At 36.7% G+C, this 18,106-nt stretch overlaps 1 protein-coding gene across 1 annotated transcript in view; it reads right to left on the bottom strand.

Annotated features, from left to right (window-relative positions):
• WDHD1 (WD repeat and HMG-box DNA binding protein 1) overlaps positions 1 to 18,106 on the bottom strand; it is a 30,903-nt gene that overhangs the window by 5,057 nt on the left and 7,740 nt on the right. Inside the window, exons 5-20 of the mRNA XM_062576480.1 lie at positions 17,960 to 18,071; positions 17,393 to 17,443; positions 15,478 to 15,573; positions 13,878 to 13,970; positions 12,785 to 12,891; positions 11,544 to 11,679; positions 11,169 to 11,364; positions 10,776 to 10,966; positions 10,000 to 10,184; positions 8,597 to 8,838; positions 7,981 to 8,118; positions 7,108 to 7,264; positions 5,215 to 5,329; positions 3,583 to 3,714; positions 2,594 to 2,811; positions 795 to 925 (exon numbers count right to left, since the gene is read on the bottom strand). Coding sequence (XP_062432464.1) covers positions 795 to 925; positions 2,594 to 2,811; positions 3,583 to 3,714; positions 5,215 to 5,329; positions 7,108 to 7,264; positions 7,981 to 8,118; positions 8,597 to 8,838; positions 10,000 to 10,184; positions 10,776 to 10,966; positions 11,169 to 11,364; positions 11,544 to 11,679; positions 12,785 to 12,891; positions 13,878 to 13,970; positions 15,478 to 15,573; positions 17,393 to 17,443; positions 17,960 to 18,071 — 2,300 coding nt within the window. The remainder of the gene's footprint in view (positions 1 to 794; positions 926 to 2,593; positions 2,812 to 3,582; positions 3,715 to 5,214; positions 5,330 to 7,107; positions 7,265 to 7,980; positions 8,119 to 8,596; positions 8,839 to 9,999; positions 10,185 to 10,775; positions 10,967 to 11,168; positions 11,365 to 11,543; positions 11,680 to 12,784; positions 12,892 to 13,877; positions 13,971 to 15,477; positions 15,574 to 17,392; positions 17,444 to 17,959; positions 18,072 to 18,106) is intronic.

The following is an 18,106-nucleotide window of genomic DNA, read 5'->3' as shown; positions in this document are numbered from 1 at the left end:
GAAACATCAGGACAGTACAGACCGCCTGACAACTCTTCTTCAAGAGGTAAAAGCCTGGTTCCTCAAGCAGGGTGTGCTCAGCAAACTACCTGAGCAGTTCAGCTCCTGCCAGATTTGAGCTGAAAACAAAAGCAATTTTCACAAGGTGAACCACTCCATCGTATTAGATAACAAAAACCTCCCCAATGGTCCATTAAATAATTACTAAGCACACTGCATGAACAAAGTGTTGTTAAGAGATGACAGATGCAAAACTTGTTGTTCTGCAGTGACCGAAGCACAGGCTGGAATCTGGATCCGTTCACTGAGGTAGACACTACTACACCTTTCCCACAGGGATTTCCACATAACAGGAAACTCACAGGCAGGAGTTTCTAGGTGTCAGCCAGTTGTTCCCACTCCACATTTTTCCCTGTATGTCAACACGCAAAGACAGATCACAAACTACCAGACACGTTCTAACTAAGCAGCAAAACACCTAGTCTCTGCTACCACTGCAAGCCAGTCTCAAAACTCAGTGAAGCAGATTGGATTATTTTCTATTTACATTGATAGCTTCTAAAATAAACAACTTCTGCCTAATTTGCAGGCCCTGAGAAGTGGCGTGCCTTAGTCTTACCTAATTTTTGTGTCTTTTTTTGTAAAGAAAACAAAAAGGAAAAAATCCATCTGTCTGTACAGACTGCTCAGTTACCCAAACTGCAAATTACCAGGGAATTCCCAGAGTTTAAGTCTGAAAGACACATCTAGATAATTTCCAGCCAATGTGGAGAATACATAAATTTTTTTCTTACTCTGTTTATGTGCTTCTGGTGTTTCTTCTGCTTCCTCAAATGTATCAGCTTCCTCAGCATCTTCCATTTCTTGGTCCCCCTGAACATTTCTGACTGGCAGCCGACTCCACTCTGTGGCAGAGTTGCTGTAACTAAATGGAAGAAATTTATCGAAAGAAGCTGGTGATTTGAACTTCATCCCATTCAGAAGGAAAACAGAGAATGCTTTCTTAATTGGAACAACAGAAAGCTAACTTACTTTTCTAATTAACCAGTTCAGTTCCCCCTAAAACTGCACTAGGTGCAGTCACTGAAGTGATACTCATGTAGTTTTAAGGGAGACCATATGTCTGTGAAATTGCTTTGGAATTCATAACCAGTTAAAAGTACAGGCACTAGCCTTTAAACAGCTCTGGCCTTCAAACAGCTCTGCACACCAGAGCAAAGGCTCAAACAGAAACAGCCCCTTCAGTGTGCACAACATTGCCATTGCTGTCAGAAGACTTTGCAGAGATAAATGCAAACATAAAACATCTTCAATAATTACCATTTAAACACGCATATTTCCAGCATCATGAAGAAAACCAGATTACATCCACACACACAAATAAATATACAGGTGATAATATAGATGCATATTTTCAGTTTGAAGTTTAGGCACCGAGTTTGAATGTCTCATCATTATTTTCTCAAGTCCCAATAATAATACATACATTTCTTAGTTTCCCCCCCAATCTTTGATGATTACTAAACTATGTGTGTATGTAAACAAAGGCTCAATTTCTTTCTACCAGAATATCAGTATTAGATTAATCTCACTATAAGAACAACATAGCCTTTGTGATGTACTTCAACCTTCGGAGTGGCTGAAATCACAGACATGGGATTACAGCATGCATTTATGATGCAGAATAACAGGGCAGAGCATTTAGAAAGAAGTTTTAAATGTGCCATTTCAAACAAAAGAATTAGGCAATGGATGCAGATAAATTCAGGGGCTTATTACTTTCTCTTGTTCAAGCAGGTTTCAGACCTTGTACGTAACAATTGCTATAGGAGAACAACGCTGCTGATAAAACATTATGACTTTTTTTCTCCAGGTCATCAGACAAGCAGCTTACAACTATTCTCCTTACAGATGTAGCATCCAGAGACCAAGTAAGAACATAGCTCTTCCATATAACCTATAGCTAAAAACAAGCCAACCCGCCTTTTGCCTCATCTTGCTTTATAGCCAAAACAGACAAAGTAGATGCAGGGAGAAGAGGACAAGTAGATAGCACAGATACAGGGTAAAGGATGCATAGCAAAATTGTTATAATTCTGCAGTTCTGGAGAGTTGGAAGACAAGAAATAAGCCTAAACGGGATAAATTGAGATGGGATACTGAAAAAGGGGAGGGCTGGAGAAAAGGAAATGGATTTTACAATAGGTATGGAATGAAATAAGGTAAAGAGACTGAGGGGATAGAGAAAATAGGCTGGAGCCAAGTAAGCTGCAGAAAAGCAGAACAACTCGGTACAGAGTCCTCTCTGCCCCTGAAGCTGTTGGATACAGACATAAGGAGTGTGAGTATTTCAGTTTATGTTAATACCCCGGTGCTAACCACTAATGGATCCTCAACACGAGATGAACAAGAGCATACCAGTCTATATACACACACACACACCATTTACGAGTAGAGCAGCGCAAACTGCCCCTTTGTAACAAAATTAATTAAAAGTCAGGTCCAGAACAGCAAAAATGCATCAACTGGACCAAAATTTTAATAAATCTGTAAAAACGTTCCCAGGATTTTAAATCACAGAAATTTGCGTTACCCAGCATTCAAATGATTTCGGAAATCCTCCTCCTCCTCCTCCTCTTCCAGTGCTGTCGCCAATTCATTTGCTTTCTCTACAGCCATTTCGCTAAGTCGCTGAGCTAAATTTAGTCTCCGAGAGCGAGAGGCATACTTGATAGCTAAATTCACAACGTTTTGTGTCATGAGGTCAGCAAGTTCCACACAACGAAATTCACGCTCCAGTTTACAAGAAAGCTAAAAGAAAAATAAACCTCAAGAATCGCACACTTCACAGTTACATCTCCTAGAATAATCTCAAATAGTACACCAGTAACTAGAAAGGAAAAAGATCCCCATCTCACAAGCACCACAGCTTAGACAGCTATTGAGAGTGCCATTCTTGAGCATCAACATCTTGACACACAGAGGGGTCTGTAAGTACAACTTGCCCAATTCAAATAACTAGAAGTGTAAAACAGATCTGCAAGAGGGAACACATGTTGATGTCCAGTTCTTTTCAGCAATAATTAAAGCCTCTGTGAAAAAGTGTAATAGGAACAAAGCCCATCAGCTTCACAATGATTCCATAAACTAGTTTAAATAATGCAGTACAGACTAAAACCTGCTCTAACTTTGGATAAGTATCCTTGCCTCCAGCAAGTCTCCTATAAACACAATTTGGTAATCCTGTTAACCTACACTTTTGCATAGAGCTTTCCTCAAGACTCTAGGACCATATTCTGGTCTTGGTGGACTGAATGGCTAAAGACAAATCACCATCACAAATGCATGGGAAAGCAAAAATACCCTTTCAGTTAAGAACCCTTCTTCCCACCCTCCACACTGATGAGCAGTAACAATGTTAACAACAGTCCACGGCTCAATGCAGTTGATGTACTAGCTGGGTAACTGCAGATGTGAGCCAAATTTACAAAAAGAAAAATCACATTAAAACTTGTGTCAAATGCCACCTACTCAAAATAAAGTCTAAGGGATTCTTTCCATTATTTATTTATTTGTACTTACAGCAAAGAGTTTCATTAGAAGTTCTTGTTGTTCTTTTGCTGATTGACTTTTAGCATTTTCATTAAATTCATAGCCATTTTTTGATAAGTAATCCATATGGTTGTGAAATACAACAGAACGCCAGTATTGTTCCTGAAAAGAGAGAGATAAACATGCCGGAGGTCAGAGGAGGAAGAAAAAAAAGAAAAAAAAAACCACACAAAAAACACACACCACCCACAACTCAATACCTAGCACGTTACCAAGTGGTTTTTTTTTTTTTTTTTAACAATTTATTCCTAGACATTTTTATTTTATGAGAGTGAGCAGTAAACAATAATTGTCTTTAAAACCAATGCCTACTAAAGAAAAAAATACATCACACTAACAACATCCATACACAAACTAATCCAAACAGTCTCGATCTATGTCAAATTCCATTTATTCCATATATGATATGCTTTCAGCAGCACTTCAGACCTATATGCTCACCAGTTTGCTACCAGCACAGACAATTCTACAATAAACTTAATTATTTAATGTTATTATTGCTGTCCCACAGCAAACTGCTATTATTCTAGGATACCACAGTATCTGTGAACAGTAATCATCATCATCTGTGAGACAGAAACAGAAAAATATAACTGAGATGGTTTAAGAAAAATACTGGTATAGCATTAGCCCAGACTAGGTCTGTGGCAAAACAATCATCAAGTTACTCAAAACCAGTTTGTTTTCACTAGATCTAGGAGGCACCAACTGTTTCTGTATAAGCAGAAGTATGTGTCTCAAGCTAAATAAACATTTCCCGAAGTTTCCCTTCTATTACTTAGCAAGAAGAGTGAGAAAAGAGACATAGCCTGTCAGATAAACAAACAGAACTTGAACTGAATGAAATCAAATTCAGAAAAAAAGGACAAAGTACATATTTTCAAAACTTCTTCTCTATACTTATATCAAGGAGGACAAATTTCAAGTAGTATTAAACTGTCTCCAAGGTTGAGATTAGAATTTTATGCTCTTTTTTTTTGTGCACTACAGCTGTGCACAAAGATATTTACATCTTTGTGCACAAGGTATTTAAATCAGTAAACAGTTTTAAAGTAAACACAGATTTTTTTCTAGATTTACTCTGCATGTACAAAAATAATATAGATCAGCAACATACATAGAGGCTTCAACCAGCCTCTACTGTAATAGGCTAAGTCAACCTGAAGGCTTAGGTCTTCAGAACGATTGTATGAATTGGAGAAAAACACCTTCTAGAAATTGAGTATTATGCCTAAAATATTAGAAACAAATCACCTTTAAAGGGGTCTCAAGCTGGATCCCAAGATCTAGTGCATTCTAGAACATTAGCTGTTACCTACTAAAACAAAGCTTCACTGGTCCAAAGGCAATTACATGTAAATATAATCTTTTATCAACTCTACCAGCTTTATTTTGCTTTCTTCTTCTTGAAAGAGTTGTGAACAAAACCAAGAAATCTATTCAACCACTGAACCCAAATAACTTCCTTAGCCAGGTGTCTTACTCAGAGTTTGTATTACCCTCTTCATAACAGAGATTATTAAAACCCTATAGGAATCTTGTATAATCCCTACTGTGAGGGCATCTAAGACTATCAACTGTAGACTCAACAGCATTCCATACCTCCATCTGTCCTTTTTCTGTTGTAACTTGACAGTAAGGAAGTTTAAAAGATAATATGGCTACAGCAGGACGTGGAAGTGTAGGTGGAAATCGAGCTCCTTTACAAGGAATACACCTGCACAAGGAAAAGAAAAAAAACGTACAATCCTCGTCACCTACAGCCACCGGTTGTTCTATATCTAAATCATGTCTCCTAAGAAGCAAGATACTTTAAGAGGATTTGTTCTTTAAAAAGTAGTAATTAAAATGCTGATTTAAATATAGCAATGTGTAAGATTGCATTATAGAGAGTTATTTTTACAGTGCAGCCAAATGAAGATTTTAAAAACAGCAAAGCACATGCTGCTCTTGTTCACACTAGAAACTGTAAATACGACACATAACAGACACAGATTTCTAACTCACACAATACCCAATTTAACTATAATTACAACATGGTAATTCAATTTATTAAAATCAAACTACTGAACAACTGAAGGCAACTGGAAAAAAAGAAAAAAAAAGAAAACAGACATCTATTTATTCTGCTGTGGACAGTGCCGTGCTTAGGCACAAATACGGGAAAAATAAGAAACACGGTCACAGATAAGCCTATACTAAAAGTATAGCCTTACTATATTTAAATCAGTACACTCTGGTACGATCATTTGAGTAAAACATTGATTGGGGAAGGGCAGTCTTTCCAGCAGCACTACTGCTGCATTGACAAAAATGTCTGCTTATAGCTTTAAGCTAGTGTTTCAAGCACTAAATAAAAATGACAGGAAGCATTAGTGTTCTGGCTATCTGTGTTGATTACAGCATATGGTATTTCAAGAATAACCCTCCCCCTTTCTTATCTTTAATATGCTAGTGGCTTTGAATAAGACGTTCGTTGCAATTCAGAGAGCAACATTCTTTTTCTTGGAGAAGGAAAAAACCTCATGACGACTGACTCACAGTTGACCAACCTGCCAGTCTGATGTGATGCGTCCTGCACATTTTTAGTGAATTTCCTGGAGGCCAATGTTACTTAATGATTTGGAGGAAGAAATGGACAGTGAATTGACATTTACCAGTGATACCACCTTATTCCTCTTATTACAAAAAGTGTTGAGGATTATGAAGAACATTGCATGGATGTAAATAAAATGCAGTCTCTCACCAACCTCTACAATTGTGCATGACTAGCAAAACAAAATATCTTGTATTTCAATAAAAATATGTAAGCTAGTGGGAAAAGGACACAGATCATTGAATAAAGAGGACTGCAAAACATGGTTAGGAACTAAAGGTCTAGGATGTTTGTTATAATAAGAGAAATATAATTACTTAGAAACATCATCACTATCATATTTTATAAAGGAATGGCTTACGCTTAGCCAAATACTTATTTGAACATATTGTTCTTCATGGCCAGTTTAAATACTGGTACAGTAATAGTCAGTTCTGACCCACCTACGCCTAATAATGTAGATCAGTTATAGGACTGGATTCTTCCCAAAAGGACAAAAAGGGAAGACAGAGCTAAGAAAGAAAATTAATTAAGAAATTAAGAAGATACATCAACAACAGAAGCAGAATCCTAACAGCAACCATAAGTTTTGATAACTTTCTCTAGAAAAATGCAGTTTTATGAATGTGTCTGCATCAGAGACGTGTGATCTTACGAAGTATGCAGGCCAGCTGGCTAAAGCAAAAACCTAGTCTTATTCTGTTACACATTATAAAATTTCAATGAGTTCATTCAAAACCAATTCAGTAAAGTCAACTGTAAAATTACAGTTATGGACTAGATCATTTAGTGTGCATAATTAGCCACCTGTTTTACTAATAGTTGTTTTCAGTTTCTGTTACTGTGAAGTGTTCTGTAAATTAAGACAAATGAAGCATTTCCTTCTTGAAATATCTAACCTGAGCTGCTGGGGATTTTCATGGATGCCAACTACCCAATAATGATCAGATTTTCCTTTGCAATGCTCTCTCAGGTTACATACTGGAATCCAGGTATTTCCAAGTCCTCGGTTCAACATCCGCACAATCCCCTCAGAATCCACGTAACATGGGGTACCTGTTTGTTACAAATGAAAATAACTATTCTGACAGGCATCTCTATCTGTAACTACAGCACAGATAGATTTGAGCTGGTTTATACTGCTGGGAAACTACACTTACCACTGCTCAAGCATAATGTCCTACCACCCAAACAGTACAACCTAGCTGGAAACACTAGTTTCCTTAGAAAGCTGCGCCACCTTCTGACAGTCAACACTGCTGCTAGCTAACAGATTCAAGTTCAAATTTAAAACTTGGAAATATTTTATTTAGAATGCAAATTCCTACTATTTGTGTAGATTTCAAAAAAAAAAAAAAAGTTAGCTATTTTACAATGACTTGTTCTAGCTATCATAAAAACTTTTCAAGCTACCAGTTACTTTTCACAGGCTTTCTGAGGTAGCTATATTGAACATGTCTATTAAAGCACATTAATAGAATTTATTTCTTCGTGCTAAGCAGGGCAACCAATCGCGAAAACAAGTTCTGATAACATTCCAGTGTATTCTTTTCATATTGGAAATACATTAAACACTTCTGATAAATATATATATTTATAAGAGTGGGGAAAAAAATCCCAGAATTCTGTTTAGCACCAAGGAATTTTTTTTCTCCTTAAATCTGAGTCCCAGGATCACCTTTATTAAAAGGACATCAGTTATCCAAACTCTCCTCCAAGATTTCCTGATATTGTCAAGATTTCTCAACATCACACACGCAGGCATATCATACCTTCTGCTGAGAATCCCAACCATGTCAAATAGGACTTCTTTGTAAGAGAAAGTGGGTCTCCATGCAAAACCTGCTTTTTCTTTTTTCCTACTTCTAGCAGCTGTACTCCAAGACATTGGTCCCCATCAAACCCAGTACCTAGGAAAATGTTGTTCAGTGACTGCATTAGAGAATTATCTTGCCTCAGTTTAAGCAAGCTTTGAATCAAAAACCAATTCTAATGCATCGTTATCCATGAATAACATCAGACAAGTGACTATTTGTCATTTTGGGTACATAAAGTATGTATAGTAATTACTTTCTTTTTTTTTTTTTCTTTGTAATAATTCATTTGGGCATATTGGAAACTTAAGTTTAATCTATTTGTCTCACTTTTGCAAAACTCTCCCTTTCCCCACAGGTTAATCTAGGCATCCAAATATGAAAGGTAAGCTTTGCCGTCAGATTCCAAAGACTTACAAGTTGATACAGTAGAAGTGTCATCAGAAAGAGGGAAAGAAAGAGGAGTAAAATACTTATTTTCCTTAGGCACAAGTTAACCAGTATCTGAAGTCATTAACAAGTGAGGATTGAAAATACAGCCCCAACTCAGAAAGGACAAAACAGAGAAAGCTACCTCTGTGATAAACAATCATCAATTGCTCTCCATGTCCTGCCATAGACACCACTGGACCTGGGAGACTGAAGATCTCTTTCTGAACTCCTCCAACCGTAAAAATACGAACTAGCAGGGCACTAGTGGCACAAGCAGCCCAGCCTTGACCTAGACAGATAGCCTCAATGTCTTCGTCCTCTGGCATATCTACTGTCCACTCCTTGTTCGCATCCCATGAGCTAAAATGAATGCAGTGCAGCTTGCTAAACGAGAGACAGAAGAACAACAGTTAAGTATCTCAATATATAACATTCTCTCTACATATAACACTTGGAAAATACACTGTGCACTTAAATTACACCAGTATATTATGTCTGTATCATAGATCTAGAACCTGTGACTATCATACATTGGAACTACATCATCCTACAGACTACAAGCAGTCATTTACAAAGCTGTTACTCCCATTATTCAAGAACTGATGAGCCAGCTCAACCTCCAGCACTGCAGACCCAGAGCCTTTAAAGCATGAAGCAGAGACAGCTTACAAGCCTGCAGGGAGATTTTTAGATGGAAACAGATAAGTGTCCTGCTAAATTAACATTAACAAGAACTGAAGGTGATCAGTACCCCTGAGTACCAGTCCTCTTTACAAGTCTATCACATTATGCTATCTTTCAGGAAAAAGAAAAAATTAAGAAATCCAGTTCTGCAAGCTTAATAATTGAGAAGTATCTGTAATCAAATCTCTCACACACAGCTTTTGATAGATAGGTGTTTACCTTCATTAAAAAAAGAAAAATTTTGGGGAGTCAGATAACCAATAGATACAAGTAATTCTTTTAAAAGTAAAACCTCTTTTTCAGCTTAACATAGTGTGTTATGTACAAAAAAAGCAGAGAGAGTTATTCTTTCTTAAAGGTATTTCCACAGAAGCTGGCAATAAAGCATCACTGCTATTGTTCTTAAGTAAAAAGGTCTGGATGGCCCAGCTGGTTTTCACAAACTTGTTATTCACACTTATTCAGGAATTCTCTGGGTATCTCCAAACTTCTCTCCTTAACAAGTATTGAAAGGAACAGCAGAGCCTTTACAATTTTGACCTGAGCAGATTAAAACTATTGTTCACGTTTACAATTTCCTTTGAGCTAAAAATGCATAGTGTTTCAAGGGTGTGTGTGTGTGTATACACACACACACACACACACACACGGATTTTAAAAGTCCTCAGGAAACAAAATACATCTTTCAATATTCTGGAAATCTACACGCAGGTTAATGTGAAAATCCTCCTTGAAAACAGCTCCATAAATAAAAATCAAGATCAAAAGCCAAAATCTCAGAAAGTGATAAAAGCAGAAATATCTGGAACAAGCTAAGTGTAACTTTTATTATGGGATCTAAAGATGAAGGCCATGATTTACCTTGCAAGTTCCTCTGTACTCTCACAGGCCAATAAAATAGCTTCAGCAGAGAGGTCAGCCATTGTGTGATTCAGAGAATTTGGCAGGTGTGTCGCATGGTGTACGGAAGTATCGTGAAATTCTATATCTATAGCATTGTCTTGTTCATCATTGTAACAGCGAATGATACCAACAGAATTCCATACCTATTAAAAAAAAACTGCCAAGGATATTAAATGCCCCAGATCACTCTACCATAGCTTCCTCTTCTGAAATAACAATAGGTGGGAGACGAGGAAGACTGAAGACTTATGCAGTCAGGGCAGAAGTATTTCTAAAATAGCTGAACTAGACAGAAACTAGTTTTGTACTCATTGTTTAACCACCCTTCACCTTACAACAGGAAGCAGAACTTGCATCTAGAAAGAACTAATATAAAAGTCTTAAAAGCACAAAAAATAACCATAAATTCTGACTAAGAAGGAATTTCAAATATATTTCAGTTAGACTCCAACAGTACAGGTATAAACCATAGAGTTTGCTTCTGTTTTCAAGCCAAATATTTATTTCTACATCAGAAGCAGCTTAAACACAAAGCATGTCATTACATAGTCTCTATAGAAATAGAACATAAACAGAAAGCTACTTTTCACCATTTGGCTTCACACTCTGAAGTATTAAAAAATCCAGTCTTTCCAGTCTTTTCCAAGATTTTCAATTAAGATTCAGCAAGAGCAAGACAATACTAATGAACGAATCAAAATAGATTAATATAACCGTACAGCAGTGAAGTTTACCATGAAGCGATGCATGAGATGTACAGGAGTAGAGCCAGACTGGAATGGCTTTTGCTTGGGGGTTGGCATTGGCCCATCATAAAAAGGCTGCCGAGCAGATGATGCTGGTAAAGCTGGAAAACCACCAGCCTGATCATCATCGTCATCCTCCTTGTCAAGGAGACTGGAACTAGCTTTTATCAATCCAATATCTAGAATTTTTTTTAAAAAACAAACAAAAAACTCTGTTTGCATTTTCCAAGAATTAACATGGCAGAAAATACAGAGAAAACTGTAAAATAATGAGGATTTGCCTGGAATAATAAGGCAGAAAATATTCGAGTAGAGGAAGCACTTGTCAGATGGACCCAGTAAAAACAATAAAGTGCTATAAAAAGGCAATTCATTCTGTACCTAATGAGTTGTCATCATTATCAATTATTGTCCGTCTTGGATGGCCTGAAGTAGGCATAGGGTCGTCATCATCATCATCATCTTCATTAGCTATACCCTTTGGGGAAGACTGTGGTTCAGTCATATCTCCATTTAAATAGTCATCATCCTCTCCATCAAAGAGATCATTGTAGTCTTTTGCCACTGTACTGGCAACCTAAAACCAAGTTAACAATTATCACGAACCTTCTTTTGCCCATGGAGTTTGAGGACTGAATTAATCATCAACAGCTGAAAAGACAGAGAACTTTCAGAACACAAGACAATGTTCAATACAGTTTGATAACCTAAATAATCTGGCTAATTTAAGAAATATTTGGTATATGTACTGATCACCTTATCATCTGGTTTCTTTCCATCACCAATATTTTCCAACAACCCCAGATTTCCTTCAGTATCTGTATAAGCAATCTGCCCATATTTGGGGTGCCATGCCAATCCACAAATTGTGTAATTTTTCTCATGTTTCATCCTAAAAAGAATATAAAAATAATGGGTTTTTTTGTAAGCTTCTCAGGGCAGAAATCTCCCTAAGAATTACTACAAAAAGTGATAACACTAGCATCGGAGAAATGAAGAAACACAAAATTAAGAGATTATTGTTAGCATAAAAAGCTATTATAAAAAACACCAACAGGTCTTTTTCTATGGAGGAAGTAATTTAACCTTAAAAAAAAAAAAGTCAAAATCACATTCATAGAACAACTTGCTCCTATATGTAGAAAATACACAGTAATTCCCGAGCAATCATGTATTTCAGAACTGTTCAATTATATAAACACTCAGCAGCTTCCCTTGTATAAAATGATAACTTAGCCCTGTCTTTTCCCCCTTTATTCTCACACAAAACACACAGAAAACTAGACTATGGAATTTGAGCAGAAGTTCACATTCATAGCTCTTTCCTGTTCTTTGCCTAAGAACATAGTATTTACAGATCGTTCTGGCTACATAGAAAGGAGAGCAATATGTCACATGAATAAGATCATATGAATACAGTGGGCGCGCGCAGAGCAATGCCACATTTCTACCTACCTGTTATACTCTTGTGGAAGCTGCTGTTAGAGTAAGAGTGATGCTGATGCCCCTGTATTCCCTTGAGCAAATGAACTGCAGTATTAGCATACCTCTCCCAGGCCGCAGAAAAGCAGAGCCCTCCTCCCGCTTACTACGCTCAAGTCCAACCTGAGTGTTGGCCCAGTGTCAGCATCACCCAGATCTGATGCAGCTCTTCTCCCAGGTCCCTTCCTGTGGATGTGCTTCCAGACCCACAAGTTCAGAGACCATATGTGAGGCCAGGCAAATAGTTTTCCAATCTGAGCGTTCATACACTGTCTCCTGGGGTGCTTGTATTGAGTGGAACGTTAGCAGCAAACTTTTAGATTTACCCTGCAAGTTTTATAGAGTAAAAATTCTCAAGTAATTTCTTTTCTTTTTTTAACCTTGTAAACCTTACTGAGACCTTTGAAGAGGCAGAGTTCTAATATTTGCACAAATAAGTCTTAAAGAAACAACAAAATTGTATTTTTATAAAAAAAACGTATGCATTTAAGTATTTACGGAAAAGAACTGGATACCTCCCTATGCACTCCTTGATTTCTACTTTCCATACCACTATACTTCCATCCACACTTCCAGCTGCCAGGTATTGCCCACAAGGAGACCAGACCACAACATTCAAGGGCTAGCAAGAAAGGAAAATTAGAGTTTATTAATGATAAAGCATGGACAGCATTCTTATTCTGGAGTGTAAAATAGATATGTTGGAGGGGAAGAAAAAAAAAAAAAAAAAGAATCTTTGACAAATCACATTCAGCTACCCACACTACTGCTTTAGCCAGTCTTCTACAAGAACTGCTCTTTAGAAATAGCATTTATTTCCTTTAGAATATTCATCTTCTGTCTCTAAAAGTTACAACAAGATCCAACAAAACCTGACTCTAAACACAGACAGAAGCAGAGTACATTTTATAAACTCAGCACTGAACATTATTGCTTTTTATTTTCAACAAAATACAGATTCATAAATTAAAATCAAAAACTGTTCGTAACTTAATAACATTCCGATTGCTGTATACTTGTGCAGTCAGTGAAAAGTATTAACACACAGTCTCTATAAACAGTTACCTAACAATTACACTAGGGAAGTAGTCCTCTTCTCCCAAAGCTTTCCAAGTATATCATAATGTTAAAAAGCAAGAAGATGACACAGTTACTGCATTACTAAACAGCTAAATTTCAATCTAATAAAATAGTACACAAATGATATCTCCACTATGTAAAGAAATAGTACTCTGAACATTTTCCTTAATATGCTATGAATTTAAAACAATTTGTAAAAACAGATATTCAGCTGCACTCAGTGACTCACTGGTAGACTTTAGAGATCTGTCTGTTTACTGTAAAGGAAGGTGAAGAACCAGTACCATTTAAAGACATGCTTGACACTCATCTAGTTATCTCTTGTCTTTATAAACAGCCATAGTTTACAACAGAAACTAGTAAGATCAAAAATGAAAATAATCTGAGCAGTCATGACTAAGGGATAGGGTGTATGTGTGTGGGGGGGATAAATAGAAATATTTTAAAAAACTATCCACAGGATAAATTTCTAGCAGAGTAAGTTTTAAATTACACAAGTTTTAGCAAGCACTTGATTTATGCACCTACCTGTGTGACAGAAGTATCTGATAAATCAAATTGATTATCCCAGGTTTCTCTTCTATATAGTTTAATAACTTTATCTACAGGAACTGCCAACAACTGTTCAAAAGAAACAAGAACCAGACAATTTAGAACAAGTAATCTTTCAAACAAAACATTCAAAGAAATAGCATGCCTATTTCATAGCACAGCTCCTTCATTCTGCCTCAGTATTTAACAGATCTCTTAGCACTGTAGCAATACCAACCAAGAACGTAAAGAAAATTGAAGTAATCTTGAATTACAAGATTTTTTAAGGCTTTCCATATGCAACATACTGAAGCATACTGGGTTTTATTTTAATCTTCATTTTTTTCTGGCAGAGAACTGAAGATAATGACAGCTGCAACATAAGGTGGAAGTTCTTATTTATGAAAAAGCTAGCAAATATGTATAAATAGTTTTCAGTGTTCTGAATATAAGGCTTATGTTCTCCCTTTCTCTTCCTTTCCAAATCTCTCGATCAGGTTACATTTTTTTCTTATAAATCTTATTTGAATAGCTGATCGTTGAAGTAGAGCACTGTGTCTTTCACAAAGCTATGTAAGAATTACTGCCTGTTTACTTCAGGCCTAAAAAAAAAAAAAAAAAAAAAAAAAAAAAAACTTTTGACATTCTGTTTTAAAAGAGAAACAAGACAACTGCTTGTATTCCAAAAAATATTAGTGTGAAGGACTAGCCTAAAAAAAAAAAAGAAAAAAACCAAAAGGTTAATTGCTTTTATGCAGCATGCATATGAAGTAATTTGTGCTGCAGGTGACAGTCTCTCTTCTACAGAAAAGCTGCGCATAATGCTATCACAACAGCCCCGTATTGAAGATTAGACATGGGCAGAAAGACCTCACAAAGGCTAAGTCAGGGGAAACAGATTATTCAGGTAAGGTTTGTGAGATAACATTCGAGAAATAGTCTTTAGATTTAATTTAGTAGAACACCAATACAGGATGAATAGGTTTTGCCAAAGCACTGTTCCAGATCACAGGCAAGAACAGAAGTCACAAAGAGATCTTCCCAAATGGCCAACTTTGGTTGATTCCTTGCCCTTTCCTTCACCTTTACTTTACTCACCCTTACCTTTACTACTGCATCAGTACATATACAATGCACTAGATGTATAGTATGCACTACTATCAACAACATCTTTAATCATAATAGAATCAAATTTGTTCTTCAGATGAAAAGAAATGGAACAACTTACTATTTAGAAGATGTTTACGGAGCAAGATTACCAATGGAACAAAATTTACTTGAATTACAGAAAGACTGAACCCCTTTGATACTCTGTTGTGAACAATTAGGTTATTTCCCTCATGTACAATGTTCTTTCCTGCTCAGCATAACACAACTGTTTATACATTGTACTGTGCTGGCAGCAGGATTACTGCCAGCATCAGTATGGCACTTAAATGAGTAATCATTTCCAGGTTTTTATTCTTCCTAAAAAGGAACTTCACCCCAAATATTTTTCTTATTCCCAGGAGCTGAACTGGCACTTGTCTGGATTAAACTCTGTTGTATTTCCAAAGAAAAACGGAGAATTAAGATGCGACTACAACGTGTCACTTACCTTCCCACTGCCAGGTTGCCAGCCAAGCCTACATATTGATTTAGCATTTACCACATCATTACATTTCTGCAGCAGCAGCCAGCTTGTCACGCATGTCTGAAAACAAAGTATTAAAAAAATGAGTTTTCTAGTTTTGTGAAAATCCTCTGTATTGTAAAAATCCTTGGAGGAGAAATATGGGAAAATTCTGAAGGGAAAAGAAACTACTATTTTGGGGACTGAAATAATCTCTCTGATCCAAATGAGATGGCACATGCCTCCAAAAACAAATAACCCCTCCCTGAAAACTACCAGTTTAGACATGAAAATACCTTAATTACAATACAACTACTCGTAACAGAAATATGACCACAGAACAAATGTTTTTAATCAAGTATAGAGCAAGTTAGTTCACATATCTTTAGGATATAAAGAAAATTCCAACCAAATTGCATTCGTAAAATCCAGTCTGCTTTAGTAGGGTGACATGCATCAGCCTGAATTTTGCCATAGCAGTATAAAGATCACTGAATTGCTATATTACAGCACAGACACATACGTGACTGCCACAATTCCAGGACACTGTTAGTCTAATCACCCCAAAAGACATCCATCATCAGTCTGTAAGTTAGATTTCACACTAAAAGTATGCTTCTATTTTAAAAAGTAGCAATCCACAAGTGTGAGGTACATTCCCAACAGCACTTAATAACTACACATGGATTCTTACTCCAGTCAATGGCATTTAGCACAAATAATCCCACACATAGTGTAGAATTGCTTTATTAAAGCGTTCACCTGGAACCCACTTAAGTTTCCTAAAGTGTAAAGCCAGAAGAGACCATTGGTTGACTTGATCTGATTTCTTACAGACCCTGAACTCTTTCACCAAATATTGCCAAGCTGAGCCTAATGACTGTGTGATTTACATGCCTCTTGTGAGGAACTGTAAAAAGTAACTGGAATAGTGAGCCCTTTTTCAGTCACTACAGAAAGTTTAAGTCCCATCTCTACAAACTGAAGAAGTTGGAATGCACTGAGATGGACCACAAGTCTTTGAGAAACTAAATGCATGCATGTCACTGGCAGAGAGCAGGAGAGACCGAAGCAACACTATTCCCAAAATTCTCACCATAATCATCGTCACGGGCATCTCACTGATCCTAGCCCGTGAACTATACAGGTTTAAAATCTTCAAGGGTCTTTATCTGATTGTAGGAAAAATCTCTTCCCAATTGAGTTAAAGTAACCCTGTCCATATAATCAAGACCAACCAGAATACTCAAAGAGACGATACGCAACACCGTTTTTCCATCCTCGCTAGTGTTTAGTCTCCAATCCTTAAAATTTTCCAGTATTTCATAGGAAGCTCCGTGAAAATAAACTAAAACAAAATATATCTGGACAGTTGTGTATTAGAATGAAAATCCTTCCTTTACCCTGAAAGCAACTAGCTGAATTTCTGAGACAAGGAATTTAGTTTTAGACAGGAATTTAGACATGCTATCTTCCCACAGAAGCATTACTTTTGAATATGCTGAGGACACGGCAGACAATGCTGGCCCATGAAAAAAGAGGAACAGAAGATATCAAACATTCCACAGACAGAAAAAACAGTCCAAAGCTACTCAAGCAACTGTTCGTTCTCAGGTTTTGGAATTTCTCCCAGAACTGGATAAAAGCAAAGCATGATTAAATTTCGTAAAAGAATTCACCATCTCTTCTTTCAGGTGTTCCAGTGCATAGCTACTCTTTTATCTGCACAGGAATTTTAGATATAAACGTCTATATATATTAGCAGCAGCAGCTACTGATGACCAAAAAAAAGGCATTTTTTCCAGTGGGTTTATTCCAATCCAGTTGTAGACTGTTCTTGCTTTCAGTGAAATCCCCAATTTCTTATGAAACCTTTAACTCTGAAATGTAGTCCTTTTACCTGATCTGCGATTTTCCATACTCTGACAGAACCATCACAGCTTGCTGATGCCTATGTAAAAGATTTTTGTAAACAAAGTGACAATTAAAGATGCTGTGATTTTAAAATTAAAAGATTCCAATATATATATATATAAACAGCTTTAAAAGGAAAGTCTCCCAGTACAAATCTGATTTATGATTAAAACTTTCTAACACTATCAGACCTAAATCATCATATTTGATAGTTTCACTTGACTCCACACTGCTGAAACTACAAATTTTCATACTTAAGTGAGATGCTCATTCACAAAAGAGGCTCAACATTAATATTAAATTACTTCAGCAAAACTTTTCCTCTCTAAAATTGGATTAGCATTAGAGAGTAGAGAGTAATTGAGCATAGAGAGTAGTTGAGCAGTAAGACAGAGACAGTTCTCCTGGGAGGCAATATTGTCATATATTCCCCTCAAAAGTAAGGTGAGCTGAAATGAAATTGTCTTACGTGCCTGGTCACTAATTTTTCCAGAAATACAATTTTAAGAGAAACAGAAATAAAAGGAAAAAGTAAACAAGAAAGTGCTTTTACCAGGAAAACATCCTTGGGGTCAAAAGCGAGACTTAAAACAGGAGCATCATGTCCTCGGAACGTTTTCTGCTTGCTGCTATCAGTCACCTCCACAACTTTGACCATAAAGTCACTGTAGATCACAACAGCACAGACATAAAGGTACTA

The sequence above is a fragment of the Rhea pennata genome, chromosome 5 (genome assembly GCF_028389875.1).
Source record: "Rhea pennata isolate bPtePen1 chromosome 5, bPtePen1.pri, whole genome shotgun sequence".
In the NCBI taxonomy this organism is placed as follows: Eukaryota; Metazoa; Chordata; class Aves; order Rheiformes; family Rheidae; genus Rhea; species Rhea pennata.
Note: the sequence above shows the minus strand (reverse complement) of the source record. Positions and strands in the feature narration are given on the sequence as shown.